The 23,128-nt window shown below is 39.6% G+C and overlaps 6 protein-coding genes across 7 annotated transcripts; 2 read left to right on the plus strand and 4 right to left on the minus strand.

Annotated features, from left to right (window-relative positions):
* The first annotated feature begins 68 nt into the window (after positions 1–68).
* Positions 69–6,388, plus strand: LOC108362779 (mitochondrial tRNA-specific 2-thiouridylase 1). The gene is made up of 6 exons (XM_017615922.1): positions 69–108; positions 4,731–4,919; positions 4,991–5,156; positions 5,223–5,407; positions 5,471–5,697; positions 5,757–6,388. The coding sequence occupies exons 2-6, from the start codon at positions 4,844–4,846 to the stop codon at positions 6,303–6,305; spliced, it is 1,203 nt and encodes a 400-aa protein (XP_017471411.1). The 5' UTR covers positions 69–108; positions 4,731–4,843; the 3' UTR covers positions 6,306–6,388.
* On the minus strand, positions 107–4,719 carry LOC108362775 (zinc finger and BTB domain-containing protein 49-like). Its single transcript, XM_017615919.1, has 6 exons — positions 4,532–4,719; positions 3,782–4,469; positions 3,500–3,719; positions 3,134–3,446; positions 2,883–3,071; positions 107–2,790 (listed from the first exon to the last, which is right to left on the minus strand). The coding sequence occupies exons 1-5, from the start codon at positions 4,643–4,645 to the stop codon at positions 2,883–2,885; spliced, it is 1,524 nt and encodes a 507-aa protein (XP_017471408.1). The 5' UTR covers positions 4,646–4,719; the 3' UTR covers positions 107–2,790.
* Positions 6,389–6,540: 152 nt separating the features above from the next.
* Positions 6,541–9,248, minus strand: Cdc45 (cell division cycle protein 45). Its single transcript, XM_017615918.1, has 3 exons — positions 8,591–9,248; positions 7,955–8,526; positions 6,541–7,891 (listed from the first exon to the last, which is right to left on the minus strand). Exons 1-3 carry the CDS (start codon positions 8,930–8,932, stop codon positions 7,075–7,077), a joined length of 1,731 nt encoding a protein of 576 aa, XP_017471407.1. The 5' UTR covers positions 8,933–9,248; the 3' UTR covers positions 6,541–7,074.
* Positions 9,249–9,593: 345 nt separating this feature from the next.
* Mer (ezrin/radixin/moesin family protein merlin) lies at positions 9,594–12,310 on the minus strand. The gene is made up of 5 exons (XM_017615917.1): positions 11,374–12,310; positions 11,209–11,311; positions 10,935–11,144; positions 10,642–10,878; positions 9,594–10,575 (listed from the first exon to the last, which is right to left on the minus strand). The coding sequence occupies exons 1-5, from the start codon at positions 11,922–11,924 to the stop codon at positions 9,787–9,789; spliced, it is 1,890 nt and encodes a 629-aa protein (XP_017471406.1). The 5' UTR covers positions 11,925–12,310; the 3' UTR covers positions 9,594–9,786.
* A 69-nt stretch (positions 12,311–12,379) lies between these two features.
* On the minus strand, positions 12,380–13,373 carry LOC108362781 (uncharacterized). Its single transcript, XM_017615926.1, has 2 exons — positions 13,244–13,373; positions 12,380–13,188 (listed from the first exon to the last, which is right to left on the minus strand). Exons 1-2 carry the CDS (start codon positions 13,264–13,266, stop codon positions 12,831–12,833), a joined length of 381 nt encoding a protein of 126 aa, XP_017471415.1. The 5' UTR covers positions 13,267–13,373; the 3' UTR covers positions 12,380–12,830.
* A 1,696-nt stretch (positions 13,374–15,069) lies between these two features.
* On the plus strand, positions 15,070–19,715 carry Cdc42 (Cell division cycle 42). 2 transcript variants are annotated; one of them, XM_017615923.1, is made up of 4 exons: positions 15,070–15,188; positions 18,469–18,776; positions 18,852–19,049; positions 19,114–19,715. In XM_017615923.1, the coding sequence occupies exons 2-4, from the start codon at positions 18,489–18,491 to the stop codon at positions 19,201–19,203; spliced, it is 576 nt and encodes a 191-aa protein (XP_017471412.1). In that variant the 5' UTR covers positions 15,070–15,188; positions 18,469–18,488; the 3' UTR covers positions 19,204–19,715. The 2 variants fall into 2 exon arrangements, with proteins under 2 accessions (XP_017471412.1, XP_017471414.1); XM_017615925.1 differs by having other exon boundaries at positions 15,101–15,188; positions 18,447–18,776.
* The last annotated feature ends 3,413 nt before the right edge of the window (positions 19,716–23,128 follow it).

Genomic DNA, 23,128 nt, shown 5'->3' on the forward strand with positions numbered 1-23,128 from the left:
TTATATTGTTGCCACGTAGCGGGCCACTCCGACTGGGCTGGAATAGAGGGAGAGGGGCGTTGGTTGAGTGGGATTTCGTGGGCATGCGAAGGGGTGTATCATACTCAGGTAGGAGGTATATGGTTGATTTTGATTTGAGTTGCTTGAATTTTTACAAATTTATTTAATTTACTAAATTTATTATGCACTTGAATTTGTTGTTGTTGTAGCGGCTACCTAGCCCTGCCTATATCGGCTTGTCTTTCAATCGTTGTCGTCAGGCTCAACTAATAGGAGACCCAGGAAGTGTGCCACTCCAACTGGGTCTATAGGAAGAGAGGCGTTCTGCCTCTTCGGATGCGGTGCACTCATTGGGCATATCTGCATTTATTTATCCTACCCAGGTAGAAGTTTAACCTGCTGCAGTAGCCAGAGCGAAGTTGGACTATGGTGGTGCGAGTCTTCCGAGGCACAGGACGAAGCTCTGCGGCAATCAGAGATCTGTTCGAGTGCCCATGTCTGCGGCATGCTACTAAGAACTGCTTACAAAGCATCGTGTTGTGCTTCTTGACAGGGAGCATTTGAGCCACGCCATGTAGGTGGGGCTGTAGCTTCGTCCACTGCGTCCTGCTGGTCCCCCGATGACCACACGGGCCTGCCAGTTGCCATGTGTCTTTATATTTGAGCACCTTACAGCCGCTCTGTACCCTACTGCGGTTGTATGCGCCGAGAAGGAGTGCAGACTATCGATGTTTACTTCGGCTTATTCCCCGTCGGAATTGGTTCACCATAGACATGAATTCCCCGCTGTAGTCTGATCTCCTTCGTCCAGGTGGTAAAAAAAGGTTGCCGAAAATTTCGTAAATAAGAGGGTTGAGCTCCTTGCAGTGAAGAAGCGAGAAATTTTGGAGAGGTAACCGTTTACTTTCGAACAGATCCCATACTTCAGCATAAGAGATAATAGAGACTCCCTCCGGTGATTGAGGAAGCTTTGAGATATAATAATTAAACAGAAGTGAGGAAAGGACACACCCTTTAGGACTCTGTTTAATTTTCCTTGACGAATGTCGACCTTTCAGATAATTCGCTGACCACCGTTTGAGTTCCTGCGGGCAAGAAGGAGCCTCAATGCCTCCTAGTACCATGGAGATGTTGACGGTGTCAAACGCCTTTGACAGATTCAATGCTAGTAGCACTGTTCTGTCATAGGGGCGGTTTCGGTTCAGGCCGCGAGTTTCTGGGTCTTTATGGCATTAACTCCTGTTGTTGCAATCTGTACTTTACGGAATCCCTGCTGATGCCTCGCTGGGGTCAGAAGATAAGTCTTCCTTTTGTTGGCCGGTATGACAATTCTCCCCGCCTTTCAAATATCAGGAGCGACGACCACGGATAGATTGTGATAATCCTCTCCCGCAGGGCCCAATTTTTTCAGCATCAGCATGCACATTCTGTCGTGCTTTATCCATCGAAGGATGCAGCGTGAACTGTCGGCTAAAATAGCTCTTGCATCGCTCATGAGACGCTCCTCCCACTTCTTCCGTTTATGGTACTTTAATAGTTGCTGAATTCCGTGTTGAGATCCCCAATGCGGGGATTTTCGCGATCGACCTGGCGCAGGTTGTCACGCTCATCAGCTGGAAAGTTCGGAAAGGTGTCCGAAATGCATGCAGCGGAAATGAATCGGGCAGATTTATCGATCGAGATGACTATGGGAAGATGGTCTGATGCTAGAGTCGGCATAGGTCGCCACGTTATGCTGTTTATCAGACCAGCGCTTACAATTGTTAAGTCAGGCGAGCTATTGCAGCTGCCCATATCCTGGTGGGTGCGTCGTCGTTCATCGTGCAGAATGTCGAATTATTTATCTGCTCTGCCAAGTGTATTCGCCAATGATCATTCGACTGAATTGAATGCCAAAGATATCGTGGTGCGCGTTGAAGTCATCAACTATCAGTCGGTTTTCACTTTTGAGGGGCGCACCTATATTAGGGTAATATCCTGCCGGGAAGCTAGTGTCAGGGGTGTATATGTACTCTGACATTCTGGGATGGTACCCCTGCTAAGCCACCACCATTATCTCGCTGGCGATCTCCACGCAGCTCCACAATGTTGAGTTGCTATGCAACTTCGTCTGTTGGAGAGCAGCTTTCAATATTCCATGTCGACCCATGAAAACGGTTATTTCCTCAATCTCGCTCTGTAGTCTGTTACAGTTAAACTGTAGTATCTTTATGTGCCTTAGGAGACTAATAGGAGTGTAAGTTATTTGTGGTGATGTCTGCCGGCCATTTGTTGTATGTGATTCCATTTGGGGGTTGCTGCTTTGTGGGGGTACGAAGTTGCTCGTCCATTTTCGCGTGGTGCGCAGTTCTGAACTTTACGGTATATCCCGAACTGACACGGCGAGTATATTGTGCGAGGAACTAGGAGCTGTTGGTGGTGGCGTGTAGGTGGGGGTATGGTTGTGTCTGGGCTATGGCTGTGTTGTTTTTTTTTGTGGTCGTGTTGCGCATGTATTGCTCAGATGAACTCTGGTGTGCATTCGGTTTAAACAACATGGGGTCACAAATGCCGAGGTCCACTTCCAGTGAGTTCTAAGCTCAGAGAAGGTTCTAAGGTGAATCCACCCATTTCAGGTATTGCACCTGATTGAGGTGGAGTTTGGGTGCAATCGTCTCTGGCATACGCAGGAGGTGAAGGTTTCCAGTCCAGGTTACCGGTCCAGGATTTGACTCGATGCCAGCTCTGAGCAGAAGAATGCGTAGAAGATGTTGCCAAATGGACAAACAACGTTTAAAAGATTTTGCCGACCTAAACAGGGNCCATCGATGCCAGCTCTGAGCAGAAGAATGCGTAGAAGATATTGCCAAATGGACAAACAACGTTTAAAAGATTTTGCCGACCTAAACAGGGTTTGATTGCCGAAATGCACTTGAAGTATTTTCCTTTGATGCTTTCACACTCTGATCTCGCCCCCATTCAGCCGGATGTTTCCACTTACGATGTGCATGTAAATTGGAAGCGCATTTAAAGGGCTTATCACAATAGTTGCAGCGGTATAGATACTCGCCCGTATGGGTTGCCATGTGCTCCTATGAAGTTTGAAGAAAAATTAAACCTTTTAAAAATTAAAATCCTTTTAAAATCCCCTCACCCTCAGTCGCCTTGCAGTTTTGAAAATTCGCGCGCATATACTGCAAGCATGCTGGCGCTGCTGCTGCTGACTCCCATGGCACAAGCGCTTGTGGGCATTTAATGTAACGCGCGTGGGCATTTCCTTACCACACAGATCACACGCGTTGACGTCTTCATGTTTACGCACATGTCGCTGCAGAAAGCGCACCTTAGCAAATCGCACGCCACAAGTCGTGCACTGAAGTGGTGACTCTGCGGGCTTCTGATGCTTCAAAAGTAGATGATTGCGCAGACATAGCCGATCTGCGAAGTGCGAGCCGCAGCTGGAACAGCTGTAATACAAGCTATTTTGTTTGTAATTTTATAGCTTGTAGCCAATACTTACGAAAAGTAAGCGGCATTGCGGTGCACATTTATGTGATCTATTAAAATTCCAAGCTTATACAGCCGCTTTCCACAGCAAACTACATAACCGTTGCTATTATGTATCGCCTTGAAATGATCTTTCAATGCTTTAAAGTTGTCTGCCTCGAATTTGCACAGCTCGCAGAAGAGCTGCATGTGACTAGCAATCAATTGGTCATCTGCTGCTTGACTTGCGGCATCTGATGAGTAAAAAAAAATTAAAACTCGTATACGAAATTCCTAAACGTACATAAATACGCACCGCTTCGTCGTGGGCGTCCCAGTTTTCGTGTGCTGAGCGAAATTGAATGGTTTTCTTCATTGGCTAATTTCTTAACGCACCTTTGCGGCGATTCTGTTTGATTGGAAATCGCTTCTGCTTGTATTTTATTTGATGTTGTGTTTGTTTCATTATTCTGTAATAAGAGCAATTCCACTCTATCATTCCTATCTTGCTTGTGCTGCAAATAAAATTCCTCTGAGCACATTTCTTGTTCCTCCATGGCCAGGCATTCCACTGAAGTAGCAATATTGGCATCTGCTTCAGAACATATTGGCTTCTCTGGTATTGCTGCTACGTAAGTTCCCCTTTCTCCAGCGGTGACATCCATACAATCAAAATCATACTCTGACTTCCTAGGCGTCTTCAGATTTATACCGTCATTTTCCCTCCGGTATCTCTGCTCACTCACTATGCTACTGTTCGCACTTCCTATGGCTTCAGATTCATTTGTCCGCTCTAGATTTGCATTTAATGACTCCAAGCAGGCTTTCGCATCTTTTTTCGTTGCTGTTACTCCCTCAGCACTTTCAAATATGTCTTCTTCCTGTGTGACCAATTCCCTGCTCCATGCATATTGCGATTGCCTTTCGGCCACCAACAAACAAAACTTTCTGAAGCTATCTACGCTAGACCAGCAGCTGACGCAAATGCAATCTTCACTAGTAAGCTAAAAGTGGATTTTTGAATAAGAAATAGTATTCTAATCAGCAGTGAATATCTGCCACTCACCTCCACCCGAGTATATTTCTCCACTGTGCTTAAAATATCAGTGGAAACATTGCCACTTTCATCACGCAACGGAATGAAGATTTGCGCTTGAAATAAACACAAGCGGCAATACATTTTTGAGCACAATAACTTAACAAACAACCTCACAAGATGACAATAAATCGCTATAAAATAAACCGGCTATTCGTTTGCTTGTCAGCTGTGCCGTGCAACCCTACCGATCCTTCAGCAGCTGTTCCATGCCGTCTGGTATGCAAATAAACAATAAACAGCTGTTAAGTGAGCAACGCAGCAGGAGCAGCAGTTCTTAGGATGTTCCGCAATATCGTGATTGGCATATCCGGTGGCGTCGATAGCGCCATTTCGGCGCTTTTACTAAAACAAAGAGGTTGGTTTGCAGCTAATGACCGCAAATTTCTTATGTTTTACTAGTATCTAGTTTTAAAATTTATGAAAAAGGCTACAATGTGTTGGGCGTATTTATGAAAAACTGGGATGAATTTGATGAACTGGGCGCTTGCAGCGGTGAGCAGGATTACCGTGATGCGGAATACACCTGCCAAAAGTTGGGCATTGAACTGCGTGTCGTAAATTATGTAAAAGACTATTGGAATTCGGTGTTCAGGTGAGACAGTTGCGCAACTCGATAAATTTCAGTTGTTATCCAAGTACCCTCTTTGTATCACAATAGCTCTTTTCTGGATGATTATCAAAATGGTCTGACCCCAAATCCGGATATACTTTGTAATAAATACATCAAATTTGATTTATTCTACAAGTATGCCAGGGAGCAACTAAAATGCGATGCCATTGCTACTGGTCATTATGCGAAAACAAGTTTTGGCAACTTTTTAGAGCAATATAATGCGAATGATGGTATGTTAAAGCAGCAAATGCGTTACAAGCGCACGTAAATTCACAGATTTCTCAAATTAACAGACGTGCATCTCCTTATACCTTGTGATAAATTCAAAGATCAAACTTTTTTCCTCTCCGGCATACAACGACATGCGCTCAGTCGCACCATGTTTCCGCTGGGCGATTCACTGAAAAGCGATGTGAAAGTTTTGGCGATTAAGTGTGGGCTGGCACGCTTGGCGCGCAAGAAGGAGAGTACCGGTATTTGTTTTGTGGGAAATCGTGATTTTAAGGAGTTCATAAAGGAGGTAGTTGGGTGACTCGCAGTTAATTTTTTCTAATATAATATAAAAAAAAAATCTCGTAGTATATACACCCACGCCCTGGTCATTTCGTAGACATCGATACCGGCCAAATTGTGGGCACACACAATGGCATACATGAGTGGACCATTGGACAACGTTGTCGTTTGGCCTCTTGCCTGCGACCCTACTTTGTGGCACAAAAAGACGTGGCCAGTAATACTATTTATGTGGCTTCGGGACACGAGCATCCAGCGCTGCTTAACGATGTTATTTGCGCGAGCGCGCCGAACTGGCTGTGCGATGATCCACTAAATGTTGTTGGAGAAGCAGCTAATGCCAGTGTGACACGTGAGCTACGTTGTCGTTTTCGCTTTCAACACACAAAACCGTTGGTGGATTGTGTGGTCAAAAAGTGCGCCAATAATAAGGCCCGCGTGACAATCACTTTAGATAAGCCATTACGAGCGCTTACGCCGGGTCAATACGCAGTGTTTTATAGTGAAACGGTTTGCTTGGGTTCGGCGCGTATAATTAGTGCGTGGAGGGGGGAAAGAGATGTAGCTCAATTGGCAGAGTTGCATGTAAAAACTGAACTGTTGGAACATAGTTGACGATTAGATTTAAGTTAGAATAAGTATTACCAGTTCTTAACCAAGTGGGTTATATTTTTCCAAAAAATTTTTCATTTGTTAAACCATCATGAAATTAATAAAATTGTAGTTTAAAAAACTAAAACCTCGCTATTATAATATCCATTCGTACAGTCATCAGGTATGTAAATTGAGAATAGAAAGCGCTGCATCTTTTAGGCGCATCAATATTACATAGCTACATCCCGAGCTAATAAAAGGGAGGTAATAAAAAGCTTTGTGTTTGTCTGTACTGGAAATTAGTCCTTTTAATATCATATCAGTTAGCTACATTAATGGGCTTGTTTGCGTTATTATATTATGGAAATTTTAAAGACCGTTTGCTAACATATGTTAATATTTTGGTTTCATCTGTGTTCATTTTCGTCGTTCTCATTTCTCATTATTTAATTACAAAGTCAATGTTGCGCCTGGTGCTGACAAATATTACCAAATATATATATATCTAAAATTAACAATCTTATCAAGTCATAACGGTTAAATAATGCTTACATATCTTAAAATTAAAACATCTATATATATATAGCTTCAAATTTACGTAATTCCCTATAACTAATACTAACAGGCCAATTATTCATACTCCCGGGGAGTTTGTTCTCTGGGAATTTGTTTCCGTGACTTTAATATAAAAAATCCTCTGGGAATTTTTATTCATGAAAGGAGGAAAGGGAAAAGAGAGTAAAACTCCCGGGGAGTTTCGGTTCAAAGTCGGCCTGTAAATGATTTTTAATTAAGCCAAGAGCACAGTGAGCGCATCCAAAAACTTAGCCATATCATTTTGCCTTATCTGTATCAGCGATGTTTCGAAAAAATCTTGCAAAATCACTGCATTACATTTACTAGCTGCCTGCTCGAACGCCTTGCCGAAAAAATTTTTGGGCGAGTCTTCACGTACTGGCGGTATACCGACCAACAAACACAGTCCGCGCTCCACATCCACCGGACAACTAGCGATGAGCGGTAGCTCCGGTGCCTGTCGACTGCGTGACATTGCCACGTGACCATTCAAGATAAACTTTGCCAGCAAAATTAAACCATACGGATAGGAGAAGTATATATTTTCTTCATTTAAAATGTAATAGAAGAATGTGCCTGTTGAAAGCACCTGATGTGCCTCCAAGCTGCTTTGTACTTGTTTAAAAATGGACGAAAGTAATAGCTTGGCATTCTCAATGCCTTCCAGCATAATGTCACGATGACTACGTGATAAGCTATCTAAGGCTTCTAAGAAGCAATCCTCTGGCGTTTTATCCTTTTTCACTGATTCTAAGATCGCTAGCATGCCGTAGACATAATCTGCAGCTGCATACCGATTACGATAGCCATAATTCAATGTAAAAGAGCCATACACTATGTCCGGAATGCCATACTTTTCGGCCAGCTTCTCCAACATTTTGTAGAACTCTTGCCTCAGCCCCAAGTCCATTGAGCCGAACACCTGCCTCGCTTGTACCAGCGGCAGTCCCATTTCAACAAGCAACTCATGTAAACGCTTCTCACCACGCAATGTCCATAATCTCAACTTGCATGCGCAATACATCGAGTAGCTAGAAGAAAAGAATAATTTGCGATTTCCAAAAAGAAAATACAATAAAAATTGTTTCACGTACCGCATCGACTCCACCACGCTCCAGTGGCGATATAACACCAAATGCAGATCATTTTCAAAATTGATCTTGGCCGCGCTCATATTGCTTTGATCATTGGTTTTGTTAGTCAAACGCGACACATGCGACTGCACATTTTCAATTTCGAGCGTATAAGTGCTACTCTCGATTTTGCCTAAAATTAGTTGCTCGGTAAGGCCCACAATGGACCACCACAACAAATCCATATTATCCTTAGACAACTTCCATGCCAATTCGAATATGGTTACCGCTGTGGAACGGCCATAGTAACTGTATTGCGTGTATTCGAACATGATGCGATCGCGTTCATTCTCCCATGTGCGGCGTTGCCGTTGCTTCATAACACGCTGCTCATGGCGCTCAAGGCGTGTCAGTTTCTGCGCAGGTGGCTTGTCAACTTTCTCGCTATCTTCATCATCGGAACCGCCAGCGCCGCTATCGTTGCCATCACCATCGTCTTCTGGCTCACTGTCCGAGTCATCATCAGACTCACAAAAAATAGACTCGAATGCAGGTATATTCTCTTCCAAAGCGGGATCGCCCAAGATGCATACCTACGGGGGACAAACGTATTTTCCTACAATATCAAAGTTAAAAATCGAACATTTCGAAACTTACCTGTCGATCACTGTAAATATTACACACATCTAAAGGACGGTGCGCATCACAAATGAAAAACGTTACATCCTCTTCGGGTTGAAGCAATTCGACGATGTCCACGCAACCGCCACAATTAACAAGCAATACAAATTTTACATCGCCCTGGTGTTCATTGTAGGCGCGTTGCAGGCCAGCCAAGCCCATTATGGGCACTACCGAATACAGCATGTGGTCATACTTGAAGAGGGACTGCAGAATCTTGCTAGCGCATATCGCATCTATATCATAGTTTACAATTATAAGAAGGCGCTTGCCCACTAGTCGATTGTAGAATTCTTGCCTAAGGTCTTGTATAAACATTGCGAATAGTTTTATTTGTGTACACTATCTCGTATTTTTTTATATTAAAATCTGTTGTGCTTTGCCAGCTGCTCGCGATCAGCACTTTGGGCACAACATAATGCGCCGATTTAAGCCTTTATCTGCTTGCATTTGAGTGTTCCTCCAAATTTGTTGCCTAATTGGATATTAATATGTAGTTTAAATGTATTATTTTCTTTAAATCGTTGCATTAACACAAAAAATGAAGTGTACAAAATCTTTGCTGATCGTCCTGTTCACTTTTCCATGTTGTTTTAAAAAGCGGGAAATTTTTATTCGTGGGGTGTGTTCAGTGCGTATAAGTGGTTGAGCAGAGTTGCTTCGTGAGAAGTCGAATTCTGCAAAAACAAAATAAAAAACTAGCCAAAAAAGGAAAGCGTTAAAATAAAAATTACAAATATAACAGAAAACTTAAATGATTGCGGTGATTCGACACTTTCATGATGTCAACTCAAACTTTTGCAACAAAAGCACATAGCGATATCACCATCCGCTATATGACGGCCGATAGATTTACTCCAATCCAAAAATCTTGACGCATTTTCACTAAAATCTTCGGAAGTCGTTTCTGGCTACTTCTCTTATTTCAGGAACTAACACTTAGAGCTTTTGATCTCCCTTCAGCCTTATCGGAAATTTTAATCGCTTGCAATTATTGGTTTTGTTTCTATTGCTTTATTTTTTTAATTTTTAACTTCCAATTTTTAAAGTATTAGAGCTGATATTCGCTTAATTCTAATAGGTATACATGTCACATTGTTAGTATTAAAACCTATTACTAAATTCTATTTGAAGAACCTCTAATTTTAAACAAATTAATTTCGCCTCCCTTACTACAACTCCTCAAAGAAAGCCACACGTGCCTTGGTTGAGCCCGATTTCAATTTCTTCAACGTTGAGTATTTCGTTTCTCCCGCTTTGATGAGTGCATCACTTAGTATATCTAAATTACTTTGATTTTCTTCGATTTTCAACAGCTCAATTTGTGAACGCAACGTTTGTAATTGATTTTCCATTTGTTTGGATTTCTTCAAATATTCAAGTCGACTATTTGTGATCTGCTCCATTTCTGCATCGGTGAGTATGAACTCCTTTGTTTCGAAATCGTCGATAACATCGGATGAGGCGTCATTTGTATTGGCGGCAAGATTATGGTTTGATGTAGTCAGTTCAACACCGCCTGCCGTATCAATGTCTATGGTGGAGTTGCTGTTGGTCAACGAAGGTGTGCTGATGGCCGTGTTTGTAGCCGAAACGACCACATTATTCCCTGAGACGGCCACCAAGCTGTCGGTGGATGTTTTGCGACCATGATTGATGAAATTAAGTAGACGTGCGGTGGCTTCACGCTCTGCCAATTGTGCGCATTGCAGCTCCTTCTTCAATTTTTCCGCTTCTGCCTCACGCTTATCCTTTTCAAGCGTTAATTGGTGCACATAGAAGTCGGCATCGCGTATTTTCTTCTCCAAATCCATCTTTTCATGCTCGATCTTCATTTGTCGTTCACGTAGGCGATCCATCTCTGTTTTAAAGTGATGTGCTTTACATTCTGTCAATTGCATTTGTTCTTCATTCACGCGGCTCTTCTCAAAATAGAGTTCCTTGGTCTCTTCAGAACGCCGCTAATGGAATGTAGGTTTAAATGAATTAGGTTTTTACTTCGCAAATTGATTACAATTCATACTCACCAGCGCGTCACTAGCCATGCGCATTTCATTCTGCAAATGCTCATAACGATTTTGCAGCTCGTAGCGATCACGTTCCGCCTTTTCGCGCAACTTTTTCTCACGCAGAAATTTTGCGCGCTCCTGTTGGCGCCGCTGCTTCTCTTCCTTTGCTTGCGCCTTCATTTGCTGTATCTCCATAGTGTCCGGTTTGCGGCGACGCATGTACAAGTCATGATTTCCCTTACACAAATCTAAAATCTGGAACAAAGTTGTATTCAGAAAACTACTGATTTTTAATTAAACTCAAAACTCACCATTTTGTTGATATGCAAATCTTGTGAGTAGAAAATAAAGTTCGATACTTTCGTGTCTACTAGCCGAATTGTAAATTTTTTATCATCAAAGCTCACATGTCTTATCTCATTCCATTGGAACGTTGTACGCGGCGAAAGCTTATTATTTTCTTCATAAATATTCAGGCCGATAGCGGTCACACCCAGCCATAATTTGGTTTTATTTTTATTCTGTGAAAAGTAGAGAGATGTATTTGACATCATCTTAATTTCAAAACAGATAAGCTCGCCTTACAGTTATAGGAAAATAATTGACACCATACATATCTAAATCTTGTGCGATCTTCAAGTATTCCATTTCAACCTCATCACGTGTCATCGGCTCATGATCCATGTACCTAAAGATGAAGTGCCCTATTGAGTCAGGGTAATATTTAATGCACACAAAAAATCGTCTTACCAGGTCTTTATGCGTTCCTCCCACATTTCGGGCGTCATTTGATACTGGTCCGTCACCTTTTTTGGCAACAGATCTGCGCTCGCCAACATGCCATCTTTGTAAGTTTCATAATCGTATGGGCCATACTGAACGTGAACTGCATACGATGCCAGCAGTACCGATGCCTCCGGCCGACAATAAATATCCATTGACAGTATACTCTGCTTGACTTGTAGGAAAAACAAATGCTGCGTTATTTCTTGAATTAGCTCTTCGCTAACATTTTCCGGAAAGTACTTGGCATAGAAATTGAAAACGTAAAACCCATTCGATAGCAGTTGTATGCGCTGATCCTTTACTTTCTTGTCCATCTTCAGCCAGGAGACGTGCCCGCGTGCATCCACATACTGTAAGCCAAAGTACCATGACTCACGCAAACCTATTGTGCGGCACACCAAATCAAACAGCTCTTGACCAGTCTCACGATGCCCCAAATTGAATTCTAATTCTGAATCGAAGGTTACCACCTTCACTGGTAATGAACGATTTTTCTTCGAACGAAATGGGCTCATATTTGTGCAGACATTAGTGTATTATGTTTTTCTTTTGTTGTTGCTTTGCATTTGTTGGAACCTTGTTATTGTTTTGTTATTCTGCCAAAATTGGTGCCACACATTTATCCAAAAACAAAACAAAATAAAGCCATTTGGTTAAGATTTTTCACTAAAAATTCATCGCTTATATTGGCACTTGTTAAGGCACATTAAATCAGCTATTCGCCCGCTGTCCACCAGCCGTCAGACACTAATCACTTTTATGGTTTAATTATAGTTTGTATAATTTTCTTTTTATTATAAAAATTCATCTTTGTGTTACAGCGCGATCGCCAAATCTGCAAAATCAAAAATAAATGAAATGGAGAGTGAATGAGCGAACAGTCAAATAGCCCCAAATCGAAGCAACAATTTTTTGTTGCATGCATAAATGGAGCATAAAATAGAAGGCGCGCACTGAACGTACCGCTGTGTTTCAGGTGTTCACAAACAAAAAGAATTTATTGTTTTTCAAGAGCATTTTTACAAACAATTAGTATTTGGCTTTTATAATAACTTAAGCTCTTTTAATTTAGGCTTACAATTCGCGTAATTAAGGCTAACCTCTATTGTGGCAATTTAAAGCCTTAAATGGGGTTTTATATACACTCATTTGTTATGCTTATGCAGGAGTTTATGTATGTATGTGTGAAGGTGTGTGCCCAAAAACCTTACACATTGATGGTAGGGTAGCCAAAAATAACTTAGGGACTAAGTACATTATTGCATATATATGCTGTCTTACATGGTATACTTAGTTATTATTAAATTAGAAAATATATGCCTGTTGCGTTAGCTTTTATAAGCTTGCCTTTATGCACTGGTCGTACTCATATGCGCATTCCGTTCCGATTGTAACCTTTTCTTGGATTCTCGCTTATCGCTTTACACAACACATCGCTTAAGCCGTTCAAAGTGCAATTCATACAACAACTTATTTTTAATATAATAGAATGGATTCTCAGCCTCGTTCAGCTCGGGTGCATAAGGATGCTGTAAATGCATCTGATGTTGATGCCCAGCAGCGGACATATCATGCTTATTATGCAAATGCATATTTAAAGCTCTGTTATTTATGTGATTACTGTTGTATGCCTGTGCCAAATCAACTTGTTTGGTGGGGTCATTAAAATGTAGTTGTTGTATTGCCTGCTGGGGCTCGTCCAAATTTGTCAAATGCAGCTGATTGATCCGTTTGGACAATGGCGTTGAATCACAGATGTCATCTTCGCGACTTCTTTTTCTGCACAAAAGAGAATATTTAGCTGATTTTCGCTGCATCGTTTAAGTTTAGTTACCTTTTGTCGATTAAACCTGACATTTTGATGAAATTTTTTATATTCTCTTGAAATATCCGTATTTACGTTTTCTTTTTTGTCGAATTGCGAAACGGCGTATAATGGTGAATGGCGATTGGTTGTGTTCAGTGCGAACAATTGTGCTACAAAGGCTGTGTGCCAATCGGTTACTTTTTTTTCCGTGGTGAGACTGGGTGGAAAATTTGCTATGCTGTAGTACACATAAACTGAATTTTGCTGTGCCAAATGTAAAGTAAAATTTTGACAGTTGAAAAACCAAAGAAACGCTCGTGCGAAAGCTCTATTTTTGTGGGGAAATCTTTAGCTTTTTGTACAACGATTTAGGGGTGGGGGCGGAGGGGAGGGGCGTGGCTCCCCAAAAACCCCCCGCCCCCCTAAACGAAGAAGGATGGACGCCGCTTTATGAAAAGTCACCCCTCGTCCCCTTCTTCCACCTAAAGACCCCTTGGGAGCTGTTTGAAAACAGCGGAAATTTGGATTTTTTCCAAAACGATTATAACCCTCACTACTCCTTTCTCTGTTGCCCAAGAAGAGGGGCTGAACACCTTTTGCAGAGAGCACCTTTCTGTGTAGGCGGCCTTCGGCCGTACTTAGGGCTTATAACCCTCACAAAGTAGAATTCTCCTTTCTGTGTTGCCGAAGAAAAGGTGCTGAACAACTTTTGCAGAAAAAAACTTTCTGCGTAGGCGGCCTTCGGCTGCACTTAGGGATTATAACCCTAACTAAGTAGACTTCTCCTTTCCGTTTTGCTAAAGAAGAGGGGCTGAACACCTCTTGCAGAGATATTTCGTGGATATTTTTTTTTTTGACAACTCAGCTCGGAAACTTGCGAAAAATACCATATTTCCAACCGACATTATTAATAAATTAGTGCACAGATATAGTAAATTTAATTTTTGTAATATTTGCAAGAAGTAACGTACGCTTTTTTATGCTGTTTCAGCTTTCATTTTCATGTTCCCTCTTTATTACCGCCAAGCAATATTATGTGTGTTATAAGCTGTCAGAATTTTACCTAATCCGTCAAAATTTCCTCTTTTCTATCATTTGGCACAGACTCTATGGTGTACACCAGGTGTACACCATGATACAAAAATTTGATTAAAATATTTGTACCATGGGTGTGCCAAATGCAAAGTACAATTTTGACAGTTGAAAACCCAAAACGTAGTGTCTCTGAGGTGGTTTAGATCCGATCATTGGATCATGAAGAAATTAACGGTTCTCCTAAATTTTACATGAGCTAGGTAAAATTCTGACGTTCGTATTCACCACGATAAAGGTCAAATTTTTAGTTCAGTTAGCGCATTTCACCACTTCTTGCTCCTAGTTAATAACCGATTCAAGGCTATTTTTATTATTTAGCTGAACCAGACGACAACGTAGATGGATGAGCCGACTCGAGCGGGGTTTAGTAGCCGCTACAACAACAACAACGACCGACCTGCTTTGGAGTGACAATTTATTTAGTCTAGTTTTTAAAATTACAGGAGGGGACTACCTACGTCCATTTTACTTCAAACATCAAATATTTTGCAAAAAACATCTCATTTTATATACATGCGTATAATTATATGATGATACTACATTAACAATTAATGGCATAGTGTGTGTGACAGAACTTTGTTAACTATTTAAGCTTAGTATCCAGCTCTGAAAAAAGCTAAAACTCCATATAAAATTTAATTTGTTGAACCGGTTTGGGAGCATAATGCGTTAGCGGAAACGGCGTGAGGCATTTTTCTCACCACAGTCTTTATAAGGCCGAAAAAAGCGACCCTGTCATACAAATATGCCTTCAAAACGGTATGTCAAAATAAAATTTTTGTTGTAGAACAAAGAGGAAGACGTGAACAAGAAGTGAACGAAATAAATTATTTCAGGCCCAGCCCCAGTTTAAGATCTCCGATTTTAACAAAAATATGTAAGTAAATAACTAAAAATAATGCATTTTCAATATATAAAGGTATAGATATTAAATTAATTTAAAAACTGCGTAAATTTTGTGCAAAATTTTAACGAAAATTGCAAAACAAAAGTCGAATAGAAAGAGAAAATTCTTGATGGTGCTGTGTGACACAGGGTGCAGAACGAGACGACGACGACGTACGAGCAAACGAACGATATATGGCAGAGGCGTTGGCGGTGGGAGAACGGCTGACGCGACTGAGAAGCAGCAGTCACAAGCAGCAAACACACGAACTTATGTGGCGTTCCCTACTTAATGGCCTAGTGGGACCAACTCAGCTGCATTCTATGAGATATGAAAAGTTTATAATGTCAACGGAGGCGTCAAAAAAAGACACAAGTTGCGATTTATGTAGTTGTTGCAATACCAAAAAATGTATTGTCTTATTTTTCTGGATTTCATGATACATATGTACATATGTATGTGTAAACGGAATTCCTTACCAAATTCCAAAAACGAGTTTTGGCTTGCTGCACAAAATCAATTAAATAAAAATAAAACAAATTGCACCAATGCAGCAGCGCTGTTGACTTCGCTTTACGCGTCATATATTTTCACCGCCGCCTTTGGAAGTTCGTTGCTGCATGCTGCCGCTGTGGTCGCTGCGTAAGAAGTTGGGGAAATAAAATCCATGCATCGTACATATGTTTCTGAACAGCAGCGAGTCAGCATAGAAGCGCACGAAAACGAATGCTACACGAACTTTTTGCTTATCAATATTCAATGGTGATGTTGTGAGTCATACATAGTTCTCCAGAAGAGACAGTCTGGAACAGCGCTGCCCAATACTTCGCAGCAGCGAGACGATGTTGCTCGCGTTANGTCGAACCACCTCCGAGCAAACTAAGCAGCCGCCATTTAATTTGGCAAACAAAAGTTTGTCTGCATAACACCGACCATAGAAGCGCACGAAAACGAATGCTACACGAACTTTTTGCTTATCAATATTCAATGGTGATGTTGTGAGTCATACATAGTTCTCCAGAAGAGACAGTCTGGAACAGCGCTGCCCAATACTTCGCAGCAGCGAGACGATGTTGCTCGCGTTATAGATATGTATGTTTACACATATATATAAGCGCAAGCACTCACGCGCCCATACAAACATACTACTTTGGATGTGAGCAGACTGCAGACCGCACGATCATCAATATGTACATAAATATGATACGACTAATGAAGATAGGGGAAGGGGGATACGCTGGTTACCATAAACTGAAATAAGAATGTTTAGCTTACAGTTAAATTTGGGCAGCCGTTTAATATCTACACACTCAGCCGCTAATACGAGTGTCACAAGGCAATGTTCGATGATGTTAATGCACAAGAAATTATTTGCATAAATTATTATTAATACCTAGGCACTCCCGAGTGGCGCAGCAAGGCAGAGGAGAAAAGAAAACACAAGAATGATTTTTGATATTAAACGGCGAACCATGGAATGAAGGAAATGGCAATTGGTAGTGTGAGCCACTACAACGTTATCATCAATTGTGTTGACTGCTTGATGGTTAATTCTATATAATATACTGACATTGATACCTACCTACTCTGGATGATTTCTAATGCCACTTAAATGAAAGCAAAGCACTCGATGGCTGAGTGGTTCTGAACTACGCAGCGCCAGTGTGGTCGCCTGGGACTAGTAGGACGCAGTGGACGAAGCTACAGACCGCACAAAACACCGCACTGAGGACAGCGACGGGATGCCTCCTGATGACGCCTGAACACCACCTGCACGGCGAGGCGCAAATGCTCCCGGTGAAGGAGCACAATATAATGCTCTGCAAGCAGTTCCTGATTGGGACCCACAGAAGTGGCCACCCATGCAGACAGCTGCTTGCAGAGGGGCCCTCGCCTAGGCACGTCAGGAGGCATCTATATGAACTAACGGACGAAGTCCAGAGGTTCATTAAGCAACCTCTGGACCCGACAGCCTACAGACAGGCCTTGAACGGCATTCACAGGGACTCAGTCTCGAGTTATGTAGACTCTAGACCTGTGAATGCCGTTCTAGGCACACCACCCCCGGACATTGACGAGACGGAGCTTCATCTGCCTCGGGAGACGCGCACCACACTTGCACAACTTCGCTCCGGCTACTGCAGCAGGTTAAACTCCTACCTGAGTAGGCTGAATGAGGATGTGCCTAATGAATGTCCGGCATGCGGAGAGACCCCACATGACTCGAAACATCTCTTCGCATGCCCGGCAAACCCGACATCCCTAACGACCTTGTCCTTATGGGCAAACCCCGCAGAAGCTGCACGCTTCCTAGGGTTGCCGTTAGTGGAACTTGACGACAACGACTGAGATACCAACCGATCTGGGCGGGGTTGTTGTAGCCGCTACAACAACAACAACATGGCTGAGTGGAAGATCGACCTATCTCGGCAGTCGGCAATGGTCTATTGCAGAATTTGGTGGAAGAACGCCCTATTTTAGAATTTGGTTAAAAAACGCTTTATCTCAGAATTCGGTCCAAAACGCCCTATATCAGTACATTTTCATTAGATAGGACGTTTTTGAACCGAATTCTGAAATAGGGCGTTTTCAATCAAATTCTGAAGTAGGGCGTTCTTGAAAAGTTTTCTGAGTTAGGGTGTTTTCGAACTGGGAATATTATGGAATAAAATATGAGTGATAAACTTTCGCGATTAACAGGTTTACAGCGTGGCGACGAATAACTGTTACCCCGTTTTTTTTTGTTTTTTGAGAAATAAAAGGTTCCTTTATAAATTTTGCGAAAAAAATATTTTATTGTTAATTTTACACAGATTTTACTTTAGTTGTATTAATTAGTTTTTAAATTTTAATCCTTATTTACATTTGCTAGCAGTGTAAACTTTGAGAGAAAAGTTCATTTGGCACGCAGGTCTTCGTCCATATGCAAATTTTCTCCATTTTGAGTCCCTTATACTCCCCCTTTTGTCCAACATAAGGCCTCATAATTAAAAATCGAATAGACTCGGAACTGATGACTAGGACGGTCATTCATTCGACCAACCTTATACAGTTTTTTTCTTTTTTGTATATTTTTGTACAAAGCCTAAGAAAAAATACACCTGAAAAAGACTTGCGTGCCAAATGAATGCACTGTAATTTTACGTCTACTCTCAAATATTAAAAATGCAAACAATCATGTGAAACAAATGGAAACTTAAATCCCAAAATTAACTTATTTATATAAATCGAATTCTCACAATTCTATAGAACAATTTCATTTTTATTGCAGTAGCCATTTAGTCGACAACTATGCAGACCATTAAATGTGTTGTCGTCGGCGATGGTGCCGTGGGTAAGACTTGTCTACTCATCTCCTATACGACCAATAAATTCCCGTCGGAGTATGTACCCACCGTTTTCGATAACTACGCCGTAACAGTGATGATTGGCGGTGAGCCCTACACTCTCGGACTCTTCGATACGGCAGGTCAGGAGGATTACGATCGTCTACGTCCGCTGTCCTATCCACAAACAGACGTTTTTCTTGTCTGCTTTTCAGTGGTTAGTCCCAGTTCATTTGAGAATGTGAAAGAGAAGGTAAGTAGTTTGGAATGCGTAATGCAATGAGCGTGCAGTATGTATTTATGTTTTTATATACATACGTGTATGCAGTGGGTACCGGAAATCACGCATCATTGTCAGAAGACACCCTTCCTCTTGGTTGGCACACAAATTGATTTGCGCGATGAGAGCAGCACTTTGGAGAAATTGGCCAAAAATAAACAGAAACCTATTACTATGGAGCAGGGCGAGAAGCTGGCCAAGGAATTGAAAGCAGTCAAATATGTGGAATGCTCCGCTTTAACACAGGTGAGTTGAAAGCATAAATTATTTGGAGGTAAAATATTTCAATAAATTTTTTAAACATTTACAGAAAGGTTTAAAGAACGTTTTCGATGAGGCCATCTTAGCAGCTTTGGAGCCACCAGAGCCATCCAAGAAAAGGAAGTGCAAATTCTTATAATTTTATGTATTTATTTATTAAATTGCATTAAAAGCAACCACAATTACAACAAAACAGATTGCAAGCGCAGATAATTTCATTCTATGCCCCGAAAAAAGATTTTTTTTTTAATTTGTCGAGTCAACGTTTGATATTGAACGCAGTAAACGGTTATGCACTGTGGTGAATATGGCGAAATCGCCAACATATACAATAACAAAAAAATAATTTGTTAGCTCCGAGGAAAAATTTAATTGAACTGGGAAGGAAAGGGTTTGTCTATATTGTAAAAGTCGGCAATGTGAACACATGAAAAAACACACTCACACGTAAAATTAGCAATAAATAACTTTCTACTAAAAAATCAACAATAATAAATTATTAAAGTATTGTAATGTACGATTCATGCGTTCGTTGCGCAATTTTTCAACTACAGAATGAAATATACAAACAATGAAACAAAAATCATAAAATCAAAATAATTTGTATGTATTGCTACAAATGCAACAGTTAATGCAGCGAAATTTATTAAAGCAAAAAATCAGCAGCGGCATACTGCAAGTTACTCCAATTATTCAACTTAAATTCAATAATTTAAGCAATGGAGAATGGAACAACATACACACACACACACAAAAGATAAGCGTTAAAAAAATAATAATAAAAAGTAACCACAAAAATACTTACAATAAATATTAAACAAAAAATGATTCTAGTTCGGCATTAAAAAATGAACTAATGATGCATTTTTAATATTTTTATATATATACATTATCAATTTTTACATTACTTTAGTTATAGAAATTATAATTATTGATTTCAGATATTAAATAAAGATTGTAACAATAAAATTACAAAAAAAAAGTGAATATGTTTTTACCAAGGTAAAACCTTGAGGGCTCGTTTTACATAACAAATACAACTTACAACTCTTATGTGAATTTTTTAACCATTTTGAAAACAACGGTGGAATCAAATACACATTTTATAGATATACATACATACGTATAACTTATACGTATGTATTTCCACCATGGAAGAGATTTTGAAATTCGGAAACCTTATGGAATTGCGCAAATAAGGCATTTCCATCAATTATAGTTAAGAAACAAAAGGGGCTTGATATATTTCCGAATGCAGCCATACTTGCGCATATACATAATGATAATATGTAAGATTGACGCTTACACATAAAACCTAAGCAAATACTTTTTTCTTAAAATTTCAGACCTTTTACTTAAGTTGTTCAAATAAATTTAAGTGAAAGGTATGAATTTTTTGGAAAAATCAATTGCTTTCTCTTATTATTATTATTTTATTATTATGTATTTATTACGGCCACGAGAGCCTAATTCAAGTATCATTAACAATTTGCTATCTTATAGCTAGGGTTTTACAATATTCATACAGTTTTTTCTTAAAAACTAAGATTTCATTACAGGTTTTTAAATCCATAGGGAGTTCATTGAAACATTTGAGACCTTTATAGAAAATGTTTTGTTTATCTATTTCCGTTCTAAACAATGGCAGTTTAAAATTTTGTTTATTCCTTGTATTTACATTGTGTGTTTGCTCTACTAACAATACATTTTTACTAAGGTATTCAGGTACATTACCATGCTTTATATTATAAATTAACTTCATGGAGTGAAAGAAAATTTTTTGCTTAACACTTAGCCAGTTTAAACTGTTCAGCATATCAGCCGTTCTGGCATCACTACGTTTTTTAAGTATAAATCGCATACACCGGTTTTGAAGCTTTTGAAGCTTATCAATTTCACTATCTGATATTATGAATAATATCGATGGACAATATACAAAATGTGGCTCAATAATAGATTTATATATAAGTATTTTATATTTTTTATGTAGATATTTGGATGTTCTCTGCATAATCCCAATTTTTTTAGCTACTTTCGCAACGGTGTATTTTATGTGTTCCTCAAATTTAAGTTTATTATCAATTATAATACCTAAATATTTGATACTATCTACTCTTTGTATGCTTTCATTATTTATTTTCAATTCAACGTTGAGATCATTAAAGTTTCTTCTGGTTATAATCATATATTTTGTTTTGTTAATATTAAGTTTGAGTCTATTTCCGCACAGCCATGTATATAAATTATTTAGTGCCATTTGCATTTTCGATATAGCGACATTAATATTATTTTCACTTATCATAATTAATGCATCGTCGGCGAAGAGTCGAATTTCACATCCCTCGACGGCATTGACAATATCATTAATGTAAATTAGGAACAATATCGGTGCCAGAACCGACCCTTGTGGTAACCCTATGGGTACTTCCAATTCCTCCGATATCGCTGTATTTATCACAGTTCGTTGCCTTCTCTGCTTCAAGTAGCTGCTAAACCATTCTAGCTCCGTACCAGTTATACCAATTCGTTGCAGTTTTTTTAGTAATATGTCTCTATCCACCGTTTCAAATGCCCTTTTGAGGTCCAGGAATACCGAAACAACTACATTCTTATTATTTAGCTCTTCTTTCCAATCAGCTATCACCAAATTGAGGGCTGTCTCACACGAATGTTTTTCCCTAAAGCCCGATTGTTGTTGGACTAAAATTTTATTTTCTTCGAGGTACATCATCAGTTGATTCTTGACATGTACTTCTAATATTTTGGCATCACTTGGTAGGGTATTTATTGGTCTAAGCTCTTCTGGTTGTATTGTCTTTTTGACTTTTTTGACAGGTACCACTGTCGACGTTTTCCACCGTTCTGGTACAATACCACTTTCCACACTATCATTAATAATAAGTGCATAGAAGTACCCTAAATACTCTATAGAGTCTTTCAGTACTCCATCTGATAACAGTTTTCGTCCGCCAATTTTGTATTTAAACGTTTTTATAATATTTATAACTTCAGCGGTTGTTATATACGAAAATTTAAAACTACAGTTGGTTTGACTACTGTTCATTACTAGGTCAAAACAAGGTATGTTTCTATTTATTTCAATCACACTGTTTATGAAGAATAGGTTCAGTTTATTAGCCACTTCGGTATCATTCTCAACCAGTACACCATCTATTACAACTTTTTTGATACCATCGTTATCCTCTGCAAGACAAGCCGCCTGTTTGAGGTGCTTCCACATTTCTTTAGCGTTATTTTCACTCATTTTTACTTTATTTTCCATAAATTGAACTTTTTTTATTTTAATTAGTTTTTTGTACTTTTTATTTATACTTCTGTATTCATCCCACACTCCAGTCTGTATAGCATGTTTGTATATATTAAATTTATTTTTATTCATTTGTGCCAGTTCATGGTCATACCATTTATTCATCAGCTTTATATACACTTCTTTTTCGTAAGTCAAGCTTTCCATTGCTTGCACTATGTTGTTGTTTATAAGTTCCACTTTATCATCAATTTGCAAGTTATTATAGAAATTGAAATTGTACGATCTTAGTATGTTTTGTAAACTTTCACGACTGTATCTGTCCCAAGCAGTAATTTTCTTCACCATTCTCATTTTGAACGATTTCGACGTCTTGACACTGAAATGTATTGTTTCATGGTCAGAGATTTTGAAATCCATCAAATTTTTGCATTCTATTTCTTCCGAATTTGAATACAGTAAATCAATTTTAGTTTCAGTTGTATTTGTAATTCTTGTGTTAAACTCTACTTTTTGGGACATTCCCATTACAGAAAATATCTCGGACAGTTTAGTACTATATGTAGAAGTGTAGTTCATATTTATATTAAAATCTCCCACTACTATATTATGGTTGCTTTTATCATATTTAGTAAGTAATATTTCTGTTAAATAATCCAAAAAATCTGCATCACTTGTGCTAGGCGAGTGATAAAGCACGCCAATTTGAAATTTTTTATCGACCTTTTTCATTTTTATTATTATGCACCATATATTTCGATTAACACTTGCATTATAAATTATATTGAAGTCAATT

This window comes from Rhagoletis zephyria, unplaced genomic scaffold, assembly GCF_001687245.7.
Source record: "Rhagoletis zephyria isolate East Lansing unplaced genomic scaffold, Rhagoletis_zephyria_1.1 Rzeph_scaffold_01098, whole genome shotgun sequence".
Classification (NCBI taxonomy): Eukaryota; Metazoa; Arthropoda; class Insecta; order Diptera; family Tephritidae; genus Rhagoletis; species Rhagoletis zephyria.